The sequence below is a fragment of the Maylandia zebra genome, linkage group LG1 (genome assembly GCF_041146795.1).
Source record: "Maylandia zebra isolate NMK-2024a linkage group LG1, Mzebra_GT3a, whole genome shotgun sequence".
Classification (NCBI taxonomy): Eukaryota; Metazoa; Chordata; class Actinopteri; order Cichliformes; family Cichlidae; genus Maylandia; species Maylandia zebra.
Genome location: NC_135167.1, coordinates 2,142,459 through 2,162,453, shown reverse-complemented (window position 1 = coordinate 2,162,453; position 19,995 = coordinate 2,142,459). Strand labels below are relative to the sequence as shown.

Sequence of the window (19,995 nt, the reverse complement as noted above, 5' to 3'; positions counted from 1 at the left end):
CCAGGTGTGGAGGTGGAAAGGTGGGCAGGGTTTGACCTTCTCGCGGTTTCCATGTAAACAATAAATGCCTGACTCAGAGCGCGTGTCCTCGTTCTCACAGACCAAGAGCTACAAACACTTTTGCCCTCAGACGTGGCACACGCCCCGCCCGCAGCCTCTCAGCGCGCTCGCTGCGTGCCTGGGTCTTACCCTGTGGCAGAGGTATCGCCCTGACGCCAACTGTGGCCAGCCTGTTGGGGGTGGTGAGGGTAACGAGGCCGCTGGAGTCCAGGTGTAGGGTGTCGGACGATCGACCCTGAGAGGCCTCTTCTTTGACCTGGAAACAGCCACACGAGAACACTGATTATCTGGAAATGTGATAAATCCGCCCCTTTCCTTCCGGATTCTTCTCCTCAGAGCAACGCTGAACGTTTTTAAACTCCGTCAGCAGACAGTAGAGCTGAATCACAGATTTCATACACTACCCTGGCCTCCAGCTCAGCGACTCACCTGATGAATGATGGCGACTTTCTGCTGCTTGCCCAGCTCCTCGTTCACCATGTCCACTTTGGGAGGACGAACCACCGTCTCTCTGAACGGGATGATGGGCTCAGACGCGCTGATCTCGATTTTAGCAAACCTTTAAAAAAAAGAAGAGTGGAGGCTGTTCTCTGTTTTCATAATCAGCCAGTCTGACAGTCTGCAGATAGAGAACAGACACAGGCCATGGCTGTCGCCCAAAGGCAACGGGGCGACAGGATTCGGCTGCTCACAGGTCAAACACATCAGAACTGAAAACCTCGGACCGCCATCTGATGACGATTTCATGTTTTATTCAATTCAGTTTTATTGACACAGCGCCAAATCACAACAACAGTCGCTCGAGGCGCTTCATATTGTGCGGTAGATCCTACAATAACACATACAGAGAAAAACCCAACAATCACATGACCCCTATGAGCAGCACGTTTTTCAAACACAACATCTGGACCCATTTAACCAGGAAGTCCTTCAGACTAACGTCGTTTTTCAAGGCAGAATAAATCAAACACAAGAACACGTAAAAAACAAGACACAGTGAAAACTTGTCATTTACAGAAGTCTTTATGAGAGCTCTGCACTCTGCAGGGAGACGCAAGCATTCAGCTTCAATGTGCTCTGAAGGTTATTCCAAGAATAAGGAGCTAAATAAGATTAAAATATCTCAATAATAAAAACTCTGCACTCTGTCCGTCATCCAAACAAATACCCAAATATTTCTGGGATGATACTTTCAATAAAATCTCCTCCGAACATCTGAGGTGTGGGCTGATTTCCAGAAAACAACATGAATCGTCTGCATAGAGTCACTTTAGCCGTAATGGAAAATAAAATACGGCCAAAAATGAAACTTTTTTAAATCTTCACCTTCATCCTCTGGGGTCATCAAGTGGGTGTTCACAAAAGTCTGACGTAATCGATCCGATACTTCAATTCTTTTCTATTGACAAAGCACCAAATCACAAGCTCAAAGCACTTTAAACTGTAAGGTGAAACTCTACAATGGCACAAGTGATGCTTCCTGCTACAGGATGGAAGAGGATTTAAAAAAGTGGAATGAGTCGCTCCACTACAGTAGCTTTGCATGATTCACGGCCCCAAACAACCCTTATGTATCTGATCTGAAATAAGCCTCCCTGTAAGCCAACTTTCTTCTGATTGGCTGCTCCTCACGGTTTGTAAACTGTGCTGAACTGTATGAGGACGCCCTCCTGTGACATCATTCAGAGCCAAGAATAGAAAAAACCACACCTGTGTGAAACTGAGTGTAATTAAAATTAAAGCAAAGATGAAACTCGGAGTGAGGAAAAGTCGGGATACAAAATGTTCCCGTTGGTGTTTTACGCTCGTACAGACTCTGCAGGTGACGGTGCGAATGAAAGCTCCTCTCCAACGGGACGAGACGGCGTTAAGAGAAACGTCTTTGGAGTCTGTAATTACTGTCACAGCCACGAGTTTAAAGAAACTCTAATTAATATGAAATATTCTTTCAGATCCGGCTGACAGAGCGAACACAAAAACACGACACCTCAGAAAGCTGCACGCAGGTAGAGAGAATCTGTCCGGCCTATCAGACGCTTTGCTGCTAACGTTGAGTCGCAGCTTATAAACCAGCAACGAGACGCAGAGCTGCTCAAAGAAATGTCACCAGGATCTCAGAGGTGATGGACATCCTCCTTTTCTCTTTGATCATTTTACTGCGCGCTTGTTCGTTCTTGTGACATTCGATGACGTTGGATCCTGCGATGTGCATTTGGGCCGTACACTGAGACGACCGCTTGCTCCCCTCACGTCACACGTGTGGAGCGGCGCAGAGCCGTCTTTCCAATAATAAAATGATTTGTGGGGCATTTTAAAGATTTGGGTGTTCAGTAGAAATGAGTCAGAGCCCGAGTGCCGCAGCAAGGACACAAAGTGTTTCTCTAACATCATTTATACCCGCTGAGGTCCTCCACCAGCAGGCTGCAGAGGACAATCGCACTCATTAGTCTGCCCGTCTGCATTAGAGGCTTTACTGAACAACACAGATGCTTCCTGGCTGACCCCGGGGTCACTGGGTCACTCTGAAAAACACGCCTGTGTTTATATTTGTGCTGCATTAGCAGCGGCACCGAGACAGCGGGGATACTTCCTCGTTTAATCCAGTTATCCACGGTAACAGGTAATCCCTGCTGCTCGCCATCTCACTTAATGAACACTTGAAAAGTTTCTGTGAAAACGCCAAATTGAAAACGTACAGCTCTGTGTGTGTGTGTGTGTGTGTGTGTGCGCTGAATTATCGATCACTGGTGCCCATAAGCACTGAAGACTGGGCACCTGACCTAGTTTTGATGGGAGAGGGTGGGGTGTGGGGATAATCCCCTCGCAGCGGTGGAGCTGTGATGTCACAGTCTTGTGCTCGCCCGTGTGGCAGAGAACAGCGCTGACCTTATTCTGAACGTGATGCGCTGCGTGCCAGCGCTTACGTGGAGGGCTCAGGCTGCCGACACATCAACAAGTCACCCAGCCAGCCAATCAGACACTTTATGAAGCAGGTAGCTCGCCATCAAGTCACATCACCAGCCAAAATGTAAGCCAATGATCGAGCCATCCATCCAGCCAATCAGCCTTCATCTGAGCCAAGCAGGCAGCCAGCTGGCCGGTCAGCGATCCGCCGTCCTACTCTGCCATCTCTGTCCCGAGCTGTCTGGCCTCGGCTCTAAACATAGCAGCAGCAGCGCTGCACGCGGCCTCGTTTCCTCAGCTGGAATCCCACAAAATCAGAGCAACAGGCAGCGCGGAGAGAGCCTCATGAGCGACTCTGCGCTGACGGACCCGCCGCACAAAGCCAAGAACCCTCCAACCCCGCCAGCAAAGAAGAGATCAATCAATCAATTTATTTATAAGCACTTTTAAAAACAGGTTGACTAAAGTGCTGTAAAAAAGTAGCTCAGACACACAAAGAACAGAACAAACCAACCATGGAGATCCAGAGCTTTCATCTTTATATGTAATAAAAGGACGAGATGCTACAATCCCTGGTTAGGATAAGGGCTGTCCCCACAAGATATGAATACCCAACGTGTGTGTGTGTGTGTGTGTACTGTATGGGGTATTTTCTTGCACAGTGTTACATCATCCAAAGTGATTTTACTCGTCGGTCAGTGAGAGTGCATTGTGCTTTCGACTTGAGCTCTTACAATCAGTGTCTGCAGGAGTGCGTCCTTAAGTAGCACCAAGGCTGAAGCAATCATAAAACATTTATCCATGAAACTCAAAGCCTGGGTGGAGCAAACGGTGGAAAAGGCAAAAACCAAATAAACAGAGGCCGATTTGAAAACACAGCTCGGTGCGCTCTGACGTCAGGAGCTGTTGGAGGTGCAAACTCAGATCAGTGTGGCTCACAGGTGACAGGTAAGAGGAAACTAGACTAAATGTATATCACTACTGCAGATTTGCATTCTCCTGCTAAATAATTATAAAATATAATCGATAATAACATTTTATGTGACACAAACCGGGCGGCAACAAACCAGGAGACGCACAGAAACACAGTTACATGAAAGAAACCCAAAGAGGAATTCAGGCCAAGCGTGGTGTGTGCAGTCAGCACGATCAGAGGAGCAGCTGAGTGCATGAGTGAAAATGGTGTATGCAGTGTTGTTTGATGCCACGCTTTCAGAGCACTGACACAGTGGGCCGGGTGCTGCCCACGAGCCACAGCAGCGGGGCAGAGGTGAGGCGCAAAGTATGAAAAGTCCTCCTCTAACGTCCGACAGCTGCACCCATGAACTGCACCACGTGCCGTTCCAGGCACACGTCAGCCTTTGTGTACCAGTATGTAAAACACCACAACCATTAGACACCATCTCCTGGACTGGTTCCAGTCAGAGCCGCCCTGCAGACTCTGCATCCAACATGGCGGAGCCGGAGCTTAAACCCAACAGCGAGCCGAGCAGCCGGCCTGAAGCGAAACGTTTGACAGGACCGGAGCGAGCTGTCTGCTATGACAGGAAGCTCAGAATATGAGTGAGTGTGTCGGCCAATAGGAACACAAGAACCCCCCCAAAAAAGGACAAAGCAGCAACGTGACAACTGTGGCGCACAAAGTGGGCGGTTACTGACGCACTGAAAGACGATGACCTGGTACACCGATATAATGCATGTGGGCGACCCACCTGAAAACACGTCGCTGATAGCTGCACGCCGCTGCAGCCGTGCAGCAACAACAACACTGTTGTGTGACTGGACACAACGCGCAACAACGTTGTTGTTTTTCCTGTTATTCTAAATCTAAAATCGATCCACAAAAACAGGAGGTTCTTAAAACCTGAGCCTGAACTTGGATCTGTACTCAGGTCCTCGTCTGCAGACGCAAAACATCAAAACTCTGAAAAACACAATTGTGTGAGTTCAGCTCCACAGACGCCGCACAGAGTCGGGCCTGCGATATTACAGGGAGGAGGTGCCTTTTAAAAACCATCAGAAGGGCACGTGTGATTGACCACGAAGGCCACCAGCTGAAACTGCCCCCCCCCCAGCGGGTCCTACCATTCTTTTCCCAGGTCCTGAAACAGCGCCTGCCAGAAAAACGCCAACAAATGTGGCAGCGTGCCCCGATCACACGGTGAGCGACACGCTCCGCTGCCGCCGAACCCTCGCTCATCCAGCTTTACTACTCGATGATTTGCCACCAGACAAGATTCTTCATATCCAGCATGTGTCTGCGATGAAGGCGGCGACCTCTCCGCAGCCCGAGCGCTCCTCTGCAGGGACGGGATACCCCGAGAGGGGCCCGTTCCTCTCTTTGGCTCTCAGCAATCAGGCCTACACGGCGGAGCGGCTGGATGGGAGTCACTCCCGAGTCACATTATAGGCCACCTGGAGCCAAATAGCTCTGAGAGCCGTCTGAGAGCAGCAGGAAAAAGAATCTCTGAGGTGATGAGAAAATTCAGGCTCTCCAGCCTGACTGCCCGCCTGAGGTCTGGTGAAAACAATGCAGCACTCATCGCTGGAGTAATGATGTCCCTGTGATGGAGCATGTTCAGGCAGGATCTGGGAGACAGGCCAGTGACTGGAGCCAAGCGGAGAGAGGTCCTTGAGAAAAACTTGCTCTGCTGAATCATTTGCTTGCAGTTTATGTCTTACTGTGTCTGCGGGGGTTTTATTCAGACCTGTTTTCGTTCAATCGATCTCCACGGCCTCTTCGTTGCTTTTACAAATCGATTCTTGTGCTTCTGGTAAGTAAGCACATTCAGTAAAACCCCGAATTCGGAGGCTGAGGATGATGTCATCACTAAACACATGGCAGAAGACTTTGATTTTATTTTTTGATTTTATTTTATTTTATTGATTAGCATTCAAATTCAAATCTCAGTGAAAACAGTGAGAAAAAAAAAACAAAAAACAGTGAAAACAGAACAAAAATCTACCATAAAGAAAGAAAGCATGAGACAAGGCTAATCAAAAGGTATTGGCTGAAGCATTTGCTTATTACGCCAACCCTTTTCACAAAATATCTTTTTGTATGCAGCTCCTGTACACAGGGCTTGAAGAAAATAATAAAACAAAGCAAAAACCAAACCAAACAAACAAACAAACAAACAAACAAACAAAACAAAGAAAAAAAAACTTTCCACCTTAGATAAGTAACTACATCAAAGTAAAGAATCAAGAGGTTGTTGTTTTTTTCTCCTTTTTGTTCTTTTCATTCTTGATTTATATATTTTTCTAATACTCTATTTTTAAACATGTTTTTAAACAAGGAAAATGAACTACACCTTTTTAAATCACTGTCATAACTATTCCACAGGTTAACTCCTCTAACAGAAACACATCTCTGCTTTATATTTGTCCTCATCTTGTTTTTCTTAAAGAAATCTGTTCCCCTTAAGTCATATTGACTCTCTCTGACTTTGAACAGCTTCTGAGTACTGGGGCAAAGCAAGTTATTTTGTGCTTTATACATTATCTGTGCCATTTTATATTCAACTAAATCATAAAATTTCAGGGTATTCAGATTAATAAACAAAATGTTAGTTGGTTCTATATAGTTTGATTGGTTTATAATTCTTATAGCTCTTTTTTGTAACTTGAAAATATGAAGAGTGTTCGTTTTATATGCATTACCCCATATCTCCAGACAGTAAGTCATATATGGAAGCAACAGAGAACAATAAAGTGTGTATAATGATTTTTTGTTCAGGACATGCTTTGTTTTATAGAGAATAGCAATGGTTTTTGACATTTTTGTTTTCACGTGGTTTATATGAGACTTCCAACTCAGCTTATCATCAATTATCACTCCAAGAAACTTATTTTCGTACACTCTTTCAATTTCAATTCCATTAACCCTTATTTTAGATACATTTTTCACTTGTCTAGTGCCAAAAATAATCAATTTTGTTTTCTTTATATTTAATGATAACTTATTTACATCAAACCAGTTTTTTAATATATTTAACTCCTTTTCCGCTGTAGTCAGAAGCTGTTCTAAGTTTTTACCTGAGCAGTACAGAGTCGTATCATCAGCAAACAATACACATTTTAACAGTTTGGAAACACTACATATGTCATTTATATATAATATAAATAATTTAGGGCCCAGCACAGAGCCCTGAGGAACACCACAAGTTACCTTCAACTGCTTAGATTTTACATTATTGAATTCGACATATTGATATCTTTCATCCAGGTAACTTTTCATCCACTTGTATGCTATCCCTCTTATGCCATATCTCTCTAGTTTATTTATTAATATAGAATGATCAATTGTATCAAACGCCTTTTTTAAGTCTATAAAAACACCAACAGTATATTCCTTATTATCTATTGCATTAGATATCCCTTCAACAAGTTCCATCACTGCCATTGAAGTGGACCTTTTCACTCTAAAGCCATATTGGTTATCACTTAGGAGATTATGCTTCTCAATATATTTATCAAGTCTATTAACAAATAACTTTTCTAAAATTTTTGAGAACTGTGGGAGTAGTGATATTGGCCTATAATTGGTAAACTGACATCTCTCTCCGTTTTTATGGATTGGAATAACTTTTGCTATTTTCATTTGTGAGGGAAACACACCAGTTTGAAAGGACAGATTACAAATGTATGCGAAAGGTTGCACTATATATTCTATAATACTTTTAACTAATATCATGTCAATACCAAAACAGTCAGTGGACTTTTTATTTTTAAATGTCTTCACAATGTTAATTATTTCTCTATGAGTTACAGCACCAATAAACATGGAGGACACATTCTGGGTAATATGTTTATTTAGGTCGTTATTATTTCTTGACTCTGGAATTTCTTTTGCTAAATTAAAGCCAACATTTACAAAGAAATCATTAAATTCATTTGCAATGTCTTTAGTTTTATCAAGCACAATATCTTTATCTTTTTTAAAATAATCTGGATAATTCTTATTTTTTGAGCCCTTTTTGATTAGACTGTTTAATATCCTCCATGTTTCTTGTGTGTTACTTCTACTTTGCTCCAATAATTTGTGGTAATATTCTTTCTTACTTGTTCTTATAATATTTACTAATCTATTTTTATATAACTTGTACTTTATTTCAGCATCTTTTGTCCTCTGTTTTATGAATCTCTTATATAGATTATTTTTCTTTTTACATGCATCTTCTATCCCCTTTGTGATCCATGGCTTATTTGATCTGTGATGCTTTCTAGTGATTTTCATTAAAGGACAATGTTTTTCATATAGTGAAATTACAGTTGATAAGAATGCATCATACGCACTATTTGAATCTTCATTTGCAAAAACCTCATTCCAATTGTGTTCCTTTAAGTCCACCTGGAGGGCAGCAATGGCTCTCGTTGTTCTATGTCGTATCATATCAAATATTTGATTCTTTTGTTTAGTTTTAATCCCAAAATAATTTTGAAAAATTGCAAAAACAGGAAGATGATCGCTTATATCAGTTATAAGAAGTCCACCTACTATTTCATGGTCAATTTTATTTGTGAATATATTATCTATCAATGTAGCTGTATCAATTGTTATTCTACTTGGTTTTATAATTACAGGGAAAAGGGAGTTACTATACATTGTATTTATGAAATCTGTTGTTTTCTGATGTCCATTTGGGTTTAGCAAATCTATATTAAAATCACCACAAATTATTTGCACTTTTTTATCATTTAGGTTGCTAAACATAGCAGCAAGTTTTTCATTGAATATCTCAAGGCATGATCCTGGTGTCCTATAGATGCAACTTATAATTATATTGTTAGCTTTTTCAACATGAATTTCAATAGTGACACATTCCAATATGTTATCTATGGTGCTTGACATGCATTCAATCAGACTACATTTCAAAACTTTATCTACATATAAAGCAACACCACCTCCTTTTTTATTCACCCTGTTCATTGTAAATAATTCGTATCCTTCCAGTCCCATTTCACTAACTTTCTCATTATCGAGCCATGTTTCTGATATTGCAATTATATTAAACTTTTTTAACTTACTTAAACATTCTGTAATTTTAGAAAAATTTTTATACAGGCTTCTACTATTGAAATGTATGACCGACAATGCATTTGCCATTTTAATATTCACATTGAATTGGTCATCTGTATAGTACTCACAAGTATTATTGGTGTTATTGTAGAAGTGGGTATCTGGGTCAATGCTACTTTCAGGGTCATTCATGTTGTGCTCTGCATAGTTAAACGTTTTGAAGTTCGTTTTCTCAGCGTGTGTGGCAAAATAACCACCTTGACAGTCCTTTTCATAATCAAAGTCTTCCTCTTCAATATCTCCGAATGGAAACCTATAATCTGTGTCCAAACTTGTCATTTATGTGTTTTTGTTGTTGTTGTTTCCATTGTTTTTGAGCCCTAAGGCCAGAAATACTTTCCATACCCATTGTTCATTATCCAATCGTCACTTTTCCAATAGATTCCATAGCAGATTCCTGATTATTTATATCAGGGACACGGGTGTGTTTGCATCAGCTTCCTCACTGTCCTGTAACATTTCTGTGCTCGAATTTAATTTTATACAACAAATAGGCTCTGCTGCATATAAGGTAACATGAAGTTAGAGTTAAAAAGTGCGAATCCCACACACAGCATCACACAGTTTACGTTTACTTAGTAAATCTGCTCGGTCAGGTTTAGACTGGACACTGGCTCCAGTAATGAGACAGGGATGGATGGGCAGGTTTGAGTAATGAAAGTTCACGGTTTGGGTTCAAATACAGAAACTGAGTTTTCCTGGTTGCTATGGTGACAGGCTCCCGCTGAAGACCCGACGATAACATGCGCCGCAGGCACGAAACATTCGCCCCACTGAAACATTAGCTTTGCAAATGTCTAACCTACGAAAACACGACCGGCGAACAGACTTTCATCACGACGGGAATCTTAACCGGTCACTTGACTGTGACCATCTGCTACTTCATGTTCTCACCACAAGTTATATTCTATTCTTTGGTGATTCAGTAAAAGCACTAGATGTTGCAGTCCCTGATTGTGCATTGCGTTAAATGGCGAGCATCTTGAGGCTGTTATGAGGAAAGGCAGCCCAGAAACTTTACCAGCAGCACACATCAGTGCGTGCCTCAGCTTTCTGTCTTTTACCCAGGCCAATCTCCCATTTTTGGGGGATTAGAGATCTGATCTAGGTTATCATATTAAGGTTTGGGACACATCGTCAGCAGTGGACCTTGGATTCATCGGGTGTTTCGGCCGTTATCGCCAGACACCCTCATCCAAGGAGGCCCTGCCAGGGCTGATCAGGCCCCGGAGTGTCTCTGGTTTATGTTGACTTGTTATTTCACTTCTTCTTTTAGTTTTCTACAGTTTATTTTCTATCTATTCACTTCAACTGAGAGATAATACTTACCTCTTTAACATTTATGGAGCCTCACTTCTTCAAAGGGATAGAAAAGGTGAAAGAGAGGAGTAAGACAAAAGGGACACGACAGGAGAGCTGGAGGGGGGCCACACCTCCCCGCCGGATCAGGCTGTACACTCTACCTCCTCACTGCCTCCCAGAAAAGGGAAGAAGAGCAAATATTTTCTTTTCTCTCGCGGTTCGCTGACTGCCATAGCTGCCCAAGTGATGTCAGCCCTTTTCACCCACAGCCAGTGACGGGTCCTCTCAGCACTGTTAGCTAGCTCTCGTATAGCTGCTGCTGCGCCCTCTGATCCAATCTCTGAGCAGATAAACACTCCAAACACTTCGAATGTGCAGATTTACCTGTAACAGCAGGTACTGTTTCCTGTACATGGATAATGTTATTCAGGCATTTAATTATAATCTGTCCTCGTGAGAGCACAAGATTAAAAATAATGGAATTACATATGAAGCACATGTACAATACTGTGCAAAAGTATTGAGCCGCCCCTCATTTCTTTATATTTTGCTTCCTTTGAGTTTTTTAATTTGTCTTGAGAAACAATTTTCCAGCTTTCCGGAGCTCTTTTAAGGTTTCCTTTGAACATTGATTCATTTTCAGCTTTTTAAAGTAAAGATTTTAAAAACACTTTATTACTAGCAGGCTGTCACAAAAACACATCACTGATTCCAATTTCTTTAACTGGATCGATAAAAAATGCCAAAGATAACACAGTCTGACATAAAATAGTATTTTTGCCCCAAACAGGTGATTCCCACGGAGCTGTTAGCTAAGAATTCGGCACATCCCGACACTGGCGTGCAGCGGTTCCTTAAAAAAATCTGAAGATGAAAATGAATAATGTGCAAGGCCTAAACATCTTCTGAAACGCATTTACTTAAACAGGAAGACAATCCAGCAGAGACCTGACAGGAGAGATGCACCTTCAGCTGATCGTACCTGTGTTTCCAGGTAGGTTTGCTCAGGTCTCAATAAACCTTCAAACAAAATCCAGAGAAATAACAGCTGGCTCAAAACTTTTGCACAGGACTGTAACGGCCACCCAGAAACATCAAGCTGAAACTTGATGTTGTCCTGACCATGTAAAGACAAATTTGCCTTCGATGGGATTCATTCAGCATTCATGTAACTCTGACACACCTGCTTAACCACGACTGCAGGAGCCACATTAACTGATAACAGCAGCCGTGTTCATTGTGCCACCGTGCAAACATTTCTCAGAAATAGTTTCAGAGTCTCTATTGTTGACTTGGCCCCCAAATTTCTCAGATCTCGGAGCAACCAAGGACCTACTGAGATCTACTGTCTGATACTTTGAGACGGGTGTCCAACTCCAGGCCTCGAGGGCCGGAGTCCTGCAGGTTTTAGATCTCACTCTGGGTCAACACACCTGAATCCAATGATTAGCTCATTACCAGGCCTCTGGAGAACTTCAAGACATGTTGAGGAGCTCATTTAAATCAGCTGTGATGGATCAAGGACACATCTAAAAGCTGCGGCCTGGAGTTCCCCACCCCTGATCTAAAGGATCTGCTGCTAAAGCGAAGGCGAGCGACACCACGGGACACCTTCAGCGATCCGAGGAGTCCCCGCCTCGATGGATCCGAGGTGTTGTGACAGCACGAGGGGAACCTGGCCAGGCTATTTTAACGTTGGGGTGTACATTTGTATTTTAGCAAAGCCGCATGATAACAGAACAGACTGAATTAACAGTTTGGTTTTACCACGGATGTGCAGACATCTGTCACCGGATTAAATCCGACACGGAAGGAAAACTGATAATGAGAACTGATGATAGCGAGGCACAAAGTTATAAAGAGCTATTTTTATGCATCCTAAATGGATTTATGGATGTTGAGCCTTAATGGAAAAAGCTGAACATCGGAGATAATGGCATCACAGGAAAGAGCACGTCGTGCTGCCTGTGAATTCTGGTTTAACAAGGTTAAAACTCTCAGAAGAAAAGATGTGATGTGTCTTGATAAATGCACTGAGTGTAAATGCGATGCTTTAGATTGCTGCAGATACTGGCTTTAACGGCATCTGCATCGTTACAGCTGTGCAGGAAATCATTCTGATCTAATGACAAATAAACCTACTCGTTCATTGGCTACTTTATAATTCACTTTTTCTGAAATATAAATGTTTAAATGGTCAGGAAGCACAAATAGTGTGTAATTTTACTAATTACTGTGAAATAAAGGGACACTGTTCATCTAGTTTCTCCTGTTTAGACCTTAAAAGCTTCCACCTGACCTGCTCAGCCTGTCATGGACAGCATCCATGCAACAGCTTTCAGTGACTTGCAATTCATGTCTGGAATAAACAGACGACTTCAAACGCAAAATTACACACTGCTAAATATCGAAGATGTTGTGTTATCATTTGAGCAGCCGTGCGCGGAGAGCGGCAGTTCTCTCTAACTGATGGATTTCTGTTCCCCGCTGACATGACAAGAACCGAGATTAATGAACACAGAGCAACTGTTCTTACGCATAAAAACTGAGTAAAAATAAACCGATGAAAACACGCTTTACACACTGCAAACAGCATCCCGTCGTACAATCTCAGCGATGTACAAAAAGCCGATTAGACGATGTACAGGAAATCTACGGGTGAGGATACTGGGTACCTAAAATGATCCTGCTTCACGGCACAGTCATCAAAGTTACACAAAAACAGGACACACTTCTTTGTTGATCACACAGACGTGGCAAATCCAGGCTGTTTTAATGTCTCGATGCTCAGTCATCCAGGTACGTAGATGCCAAACGTCGATTCTTTTCATCTGGACGTTTTCAGTGGGAGAAACGCTTCATCATCATCCAGGTGACTCCTTCAGTCTCAGCTCGTGTGGTTTTATAACACTGACATGCAGAAGATGTTTGAAAGGAGGTCACGAGTCTCTGAGGGGAATAAGTGCGGCCTGTTGCAGTCACACCTGCACACTGCAGGTTTTCACTGTGACATCTCTGCTGTCCTCTCTGATCCCGGATCAGACCCCAACTGATAGGGCTGTGCGATATGACCAAAATCTCATATGACATTTATAACGATATAAACCACAAAAATTTACATTTTCGGTGAATTCTGTGAATCTCGGGCAGCTCGACTTGTGTGAAGTGTTTTCAGCTGGGCGTCGTGTGCCTGGAGTCGAGTGTTTTGACCGATGGATTGAACTACATATTTTTAGACATAAGTTGGGATGGTTGCCATTTTCTTTGTGGGTATTTATTACACGGCGTGCTGCGGGGAAACGCCCGTTCTAATGTTTGAGTGGGAGGTTTATTTGGAGCACCTGACGGCTCTTCTTTGCTTCTCAGCCGTAAACTCTCTCCTTACTGTCACGTGATTCTTCCGTTGGTGGTAGCAGAGGTTTGGTGGGGGCCGGTTTCCTGCGTAATTTGCAGTGTCAGATGTTTCATAACCAACCCATGTCCGTGCTACAGAGGCAGCCCCTCGTTTAGGAATAAGGTCCTCGATTTGTTTGGACTGGTCCTTCTGTTTGTCATCATTTCAGTTTATTTTGAAAAACCTCAACAGGATCTTCAGCTTTATTGAACTTTAAGAAATTAATGTAGCCTCTACACTGACCATCAAGCCATGAAAGATATTGTTGTAAACTGTTTATTTTGCGACACCATGAAACAATAGAAGTAGAAGAGTTTGGCACTGGCCTGCCGGGTTCAGGAATCGGTGGATGGATTATTTCTGTTTGTGTTTGCACTCTTGGGTTAAAATGAGGTCGTGTTGCTGCCCACAGAAAAAAGCACCTTTTTAAACTTGTAACTGGCTCCAGTGTGTTTACTACCTGCCACACAGCCGTGGTTTAATGTTACAGGCGGGTCTTGTGTTCAGGTTTTCTGGAAACGCCATCTCTAAACTCATTCTCGGGTGATTTTGTGAGGCCGCAGCAGTGACACCAAATTTCCCCTGTGAAAATAATCTATGTGCCGGTCAATGAGCTCGCACTGTTCTTCTGAGGAGGCTGGCAGCGTCCAGACGGACAGGAGCAGCAGTCAATACGTAATGATAGCCAGATAATGATGGGCTGGAATTGGAAACAGATCAGCTCTGTGCCTCAGATGTGAGTCGCTCAGTATACGAACACACACTGTGCTCAACCTGCACTACGCAACAGCAGACGCGAGCAGGAGAGCACACAAACGCAGACGATCGATATGACCGAGACAGAAAAAGTCAGATATGGAGAAATATAAAAATTGAATACTGGGACAGCAGACGCCACGTGAGGAGCACGGTTATTAATACCAACGCAGTCCAAGTCAGACTTTCTGAAAAGTGGGACTTTACTTCATGGTGATCATTTCTTGGCTCACAGTCTAGGTGGAGGTTATTGTCGATCATGGAGACAGAAGACGCCGCAATAATCAACTAAAATAAGACGGACACAGCCACCACGCCCCCTGCTGGCTTTAGACGTCACATCCTGAAGCCTTTCTCAGAGGTTGCTGCACACATGCTGACCTATCATCAGAAACTCCGCCCACGTCTCACCATAGCTTTCGTTTGTTGACTGATCATTTTCTTTTTTTCTGAACAAACAAACAAACAAACCCCGAATACACAAAACCTGTGATGAAATGTTTCGGCACTTTTGTCGATGAATAAAAACGAGACGACAATGTTCCGGGGCGACGAGATCCAATCAGAATTAATTAAGTTGTATAGAGAGGCGGGACCAGTTTGGGGGGGATCCAATCAGACGTAAGCTCCTTGTTCTTGATCTTTCACTGACGATCAGGGTGTGAGGGAGGAAGCTCCCGTGTTTGTCATGGAGACGAGAAGAGCACACGTCACGCTTTGTAAACCGTGCGCAGCGACTCTCACCAACAACTCTGAATCAAGTTCACACCCACTCTGTGCTAATCTCACAAGATTTATTGGAACAAAACTAAATGAATTTAGATTAAATTATGATAAAAATGATGATCGTGGCGACTACTCGCCCATCACTCACTGCTCCTTCAGCCACCTCGCTCTCTGGATATTATCAGAACGTAATCTGATTGGTTAGCAGCCATATTGGAGAATTTCTCCAATCACACGGATGCTGAGCAGATTTTTTACTGTGCATATAAATCAGCGACCACATACATGCAGAATAATCTGCGTGAACAGTTTGGATGGTCTGATTATTCCAAGGCTTCAAAGAACCACAGGAACTGGATTAGTGCACCCAGCCTTGTTAACCTGAGCAGAGCTGGTTTCCCTTTTTGTCTTTATGCTCAGATAAATAAATTATAGTCAGAGTGACCTCTTGGATAAAGCTTCAAGTTGACCTATTCTGCTACCTGCACCATCCTTTGATTCTTAGACATAATAATTAAGTTAACTGGGTATTATAGTAATCTAAGCACGATGACACAGATGCATGAAAATGTTTTCTCTGATGAGTCTTTTCCTAAATGTTCCTTAAATGGAACGTAAAACAGATTTTTCATGGGAGTCGAAGCCCAGAGACGAACTGTAATTATTATGCCAGCATTAGAAACACTAGAAATCACTGATGTAGACATTTGATGTTGTTAAAGGATGAGCTCAGTTACTCTGAGTTTAAAACAAAATGACTGTATGGAAGCCAAAAGACACACAAGTGAATGTAATCAGCACAGAAATGATTAGAAATATCCTCAATGACTTAATCATGTCAGTCAAAGGCAGCATGCAGAAAGACAATAATAATGAACCCACGGTATCACTGATTGGCTGATTGGGTGACTGTTGTATGAGATGACCATATAAAGATATCCCCCTCTGTGACATCATATGGAGCCAAATGTAGGAAAACATGGAATAAACTGAGTATTTAGAGCATTCTGAAGCTCACAGAGGTTGCTGCACACACTGACCTGTTACTATGTTCATACATGAACATTCAGCGCAGGGACAGGAAGTGAGCCAAAGCAGAGCAGGTTTCTTTAACAAGTGTTCACGAGTGAACATGAACACTTTACATGCCTAACATCAGCATACAGGCAGACACACATGCACGCACGCACACTGACCGCTCTCTCAGGTCGTCCAGGCAGCGCTGCAGATGAACCTCGCCAGCAGTGACCAGAACGTGTTCTCCGGTTTCCTGGATCAGAACCTCGGCACAGGGGTCGGCCTGGTTCAACAAGCGCATCCCGCGCACCAGCTTTGGCATCTCGCCTGTCACAAACAAACGAGGTGGAAACACAATCATCGATTCGGCTGTGTGAGCGGTCGGAACGTCTACACAACGAGGAACACACTCTCAAACCTGACTGGACCTAACTGGTGTTAACCTCTGTCTCTGCTCCACAGCATGTCTTTATCCCGTCTTCCTTCTCTCACCCCAACCAATCGCAGCAGATGGCCCCGCCCCTCCCTGAGCCTGGTTCTGCCGGAGGTTTCTTCCTGTTAAAAGGGAGTTTTTCCTTCCCACTGTCGCCAAAGTGCTGCTCATAGGGGGTCATATGATTGTTGGGCTTTTCTCTGTATTACTGTAGGGTCTTTACCTTACAGTATAAAGCGCCTTGAGGCAACTGTTGTTGTGATTTGGCGCTGTGTAAATAAAGTTGCATTGAATTGAATTTGACCAGAGCAGCGGTGAAGCTCGGCTTTTCGTATGAATCTTTTTACTTCCTGAGTCCGGCAGCACCCACATAAAGAGTTTTTCTGTGTGGATTGATGTGGGCAGACGTCACCGGCCTCTCATTCACAGCTCTGCTTGTGCTGCCAGACAACCAAACATTATCAAAGTGAAGTCGTAGTTTCCTGTTCTCTGTGAGTGCTGCTGGCTGTGCCTGCGAAAGCGTTATTTACAGCTGATATCATCTGCTGCAGGAGAAAAGAGTTTAAACTGGCAAGACTCTGCTGACTTCAGTGTTTTAATATCTGAATATTAGCAAATGCTCCTCCCTTCGGCCTGTGCAGCGTGATTGGCTGCTGTCAGCTTGATGTATTGTATGAACAGTCCATTGATTCCCAGTCTCTGGTCAAGAAACTGAAGTACGAGTGACATCTCGAGTCGTCCGTATTAAAGTTAAATTCAAAGCCGTAAAATTTTCATCTTAAATCTGATTCCAGTCCAAGTCATGTGACTCTCATTCATCACACCATCGATGTCAGCTGACATTTAGGAAGCTGTGCACGCTGTGACTTGGAGCAGTGTGGAGCCTCTCAATAAAGATTTGTTCGGTTTGGTGTGATTACGTTTACAGTTGACACAAATACACAAATAGGTGCAGATTTGGGCTCAGAACTGTGAACTGATAGGAGTTTGAAATGTTTCAGCCGATCGACTCGGGTTCTCTAACACGGCGGTTTCTCTCTGACGCCACGATCATCGGAAACACAGCACAAGCTCATCATCACCATTTGAGGGCAGACGGAGGCGCAGAGCCGGACGCTTTGACTCCATGCAGAGAACAAATAAGGAGAGGGTCAGTTAGTGTTACTGAACTCTCCCATTGGCTGTTGGGGAATTATATATTTCTGGTTTGTAAAACACGCCGTCGGCTGTATTTGAGTCATTAGCATGATGTGAAACTTAGCTTCGTGGTCTGAATACATCAGCACAGCTGGACTGACTTCAGCTGTGCTGAGTTTTTGGCTGATACCAAAATTCAGTGCGTGGGACTCTCACACACACACACACACACACACACACACGCAGACAGACAGACTCACACGCGTGTCCAACTAAATGAAAGGAGACAGTGTCGGGTCTCCGTGAACGTTCCGGTTTCACTGAATTTAACAAAGCAGCAGATTAGTTTCATGAACTACATGTGAGAGCGCCTTTGGAGACCTACTTGGATGTTTGGGCTCTATGGCAACCCTGACAATGGGCGTGGCCTCAAAGTTGAGCGGGGTAAAGGGAGGACAGGCGGGTGAGGTGGACAGCGTGGCCGACTTCAAGACGAACTCCTCGAGCCCTCCGATACCTGAGTGTGAAAAACATCAGACGCACCAAATAAAACATGCAGCTGCTTTAAACAGATTCCCCCACGATTCACCAGAATCACATGATCACCAAATAACTGAGGGGCAGAGGAAGCAAAGCTAAAAAAGTCACAGAAGAGAAGAAATATTGTTTAGAACAGGAAGAAAGTGGATCAATAATAATAAATACACACACGTCCTGCTTCTTGCATTTTAAGTAACAAAAGTTTGACTGTGTGTAACAAACGTGACCATCACAGAACAGCCGTGCTTATAAAGTGACTCCACACCTGCTCGGCAGGATCAACTCAAGCACCTGCATATATAATATTTAATGTCCGTGACAGGAGCGAGCTCTGTACCCGGGATCTTGAGCTGTTCCCATAATTCACTGGAGCAACATTTTAAAACGTGTGTTTTGGGTTAACTTTCAACAGTCATGTGACCAAAAATGTGCACAATTTTATTTAAAAAAACAAAGAAACAGCTGATGCTGAGAGGTCAGGAGGGTAACACTTGCTGATTTTCAGTGCAGGGTTTTTTCACGCTGTAAAGCTGTGAAACAGGCTTTGAGTAGTCGATTACACACTTTAACTGAGCACATTCTGGACTATCAGTTGAGCCCAACACAAAATACAAGCTGCAAACTGACAAAAGAAAGACAAACACACCGTGCTGAGTTGTGGCTTCCCTTCAGGCTGATGTTTGGTAAAAAACGAGCACATCTGCTTTGGAACAGAAAGTGAACTTCCTGGACGTGTTTGGAGACACGAGTGCCGTCGGGTTATGTTGCTCTGTCACTGGATCGGCAGCTTAAAATTCTATTACAGACAAAAGCTTAAACAAACCCAAGTTTACTTTGTTACTTTGTAACATTCGCATGTTTACTGTTTATCACACACACGAGAATTTACACTGTCGGACAAACCAAACGTGACATCATCATGAATACATAATGTAGCTGTGACACTGAGTGACAGACCGACAGACACACATACAACAAGTGTCAGATCCACACAGCTGCTCTGGGATCAGCTACAGAAGTCGATGCCTAAGTTTAGTCTCCAGTTTGAAAGCTGGCTCCGCCCCTTTTTAATTGTTGCCATTACAGGAATATTTCTTTTTTACCTCTCCTCTTTCTGTTATAGTAGTTTAATACTTTTTATGCGGAATGTCGCATTTTAAACCCCTAACCTGAGGAAAGTGAGCGTTCATCAAAATGTGGAACCGCTTCACGATTTTGCGTGTCATCCTTGCGCAGGGGCCATGCTAATCTTCTCTGTATCGATTCCAATTTATCGTATGTGCTGCCTGAGCGAGCACATCCAGCCTGCAGCACAGCCTGCCATTTACTGCCCTGCTGCAGGACGGCCTCGGTAACACGGTGCAGACTCGACGGCTGCAGACAGACCAACGAGTCGACTAAAAGTCAGGAAAGGACCCGTTTTTGTCTCGTTGACGTCAACATTTGAACTGTGAGCATAAATTAGCTCTTCAATTCTTATGAAATTAGTTTTAATGGCAACATTTCCTTTTAACTAACAAGGGGCGGAGCCTAACTCCTCTTCAGGATGAAGCCTGAACTTGTGCCCCAGACTTAACCCTTCCCTCCCTGACAGAGCAGTTCTGATGATCCCAGAATCTGAATTATTGTTATCTGCACACAGTC

At 43.4% G+C, this 19,995-nt stretch overlaps 1 protein-coding gene and 1 non-coding gene across 2 annotated transcripts in view; both read right to left on the bottom strand.

Moving 5' to 3' along the window:
• Positions 1–19,995, bottom strand: part of efl1 (elongation factor like GTPase 1) — a 76,304-nt gene that overhangs the window by 7,700 nt on the left and 48,609 nt on the right. The window contains exons 15-18 of the mRNA XM_004565733.5: positions 18,197–18,328; positions 16,421–16,568; positions 490–619; positions 190–316 (exon numbers count right to left, since the gene is read on the bottom strand). Coding sequence (XP_004565790.3) covers positions 190–316; positions 490–619; positions 16,421–16,568; positions 18,197–18,328 — 537 coding nt within the window. The remainder of the gene's footprint in view (positions 1–189; positions 317–489; positions 620–16,420; positions 16,569–18,196; positions 18,329–19,995) is intronic.
• On the bottom strand, positions 19,543–19,649 carry LOC112435328 (U6 spliceosomal RNA). The gene has a single exon (XR_003024558.1). It is a non-coding gene; the product is annotated as a U6 spliceosomal RNA (small nuclear RNA).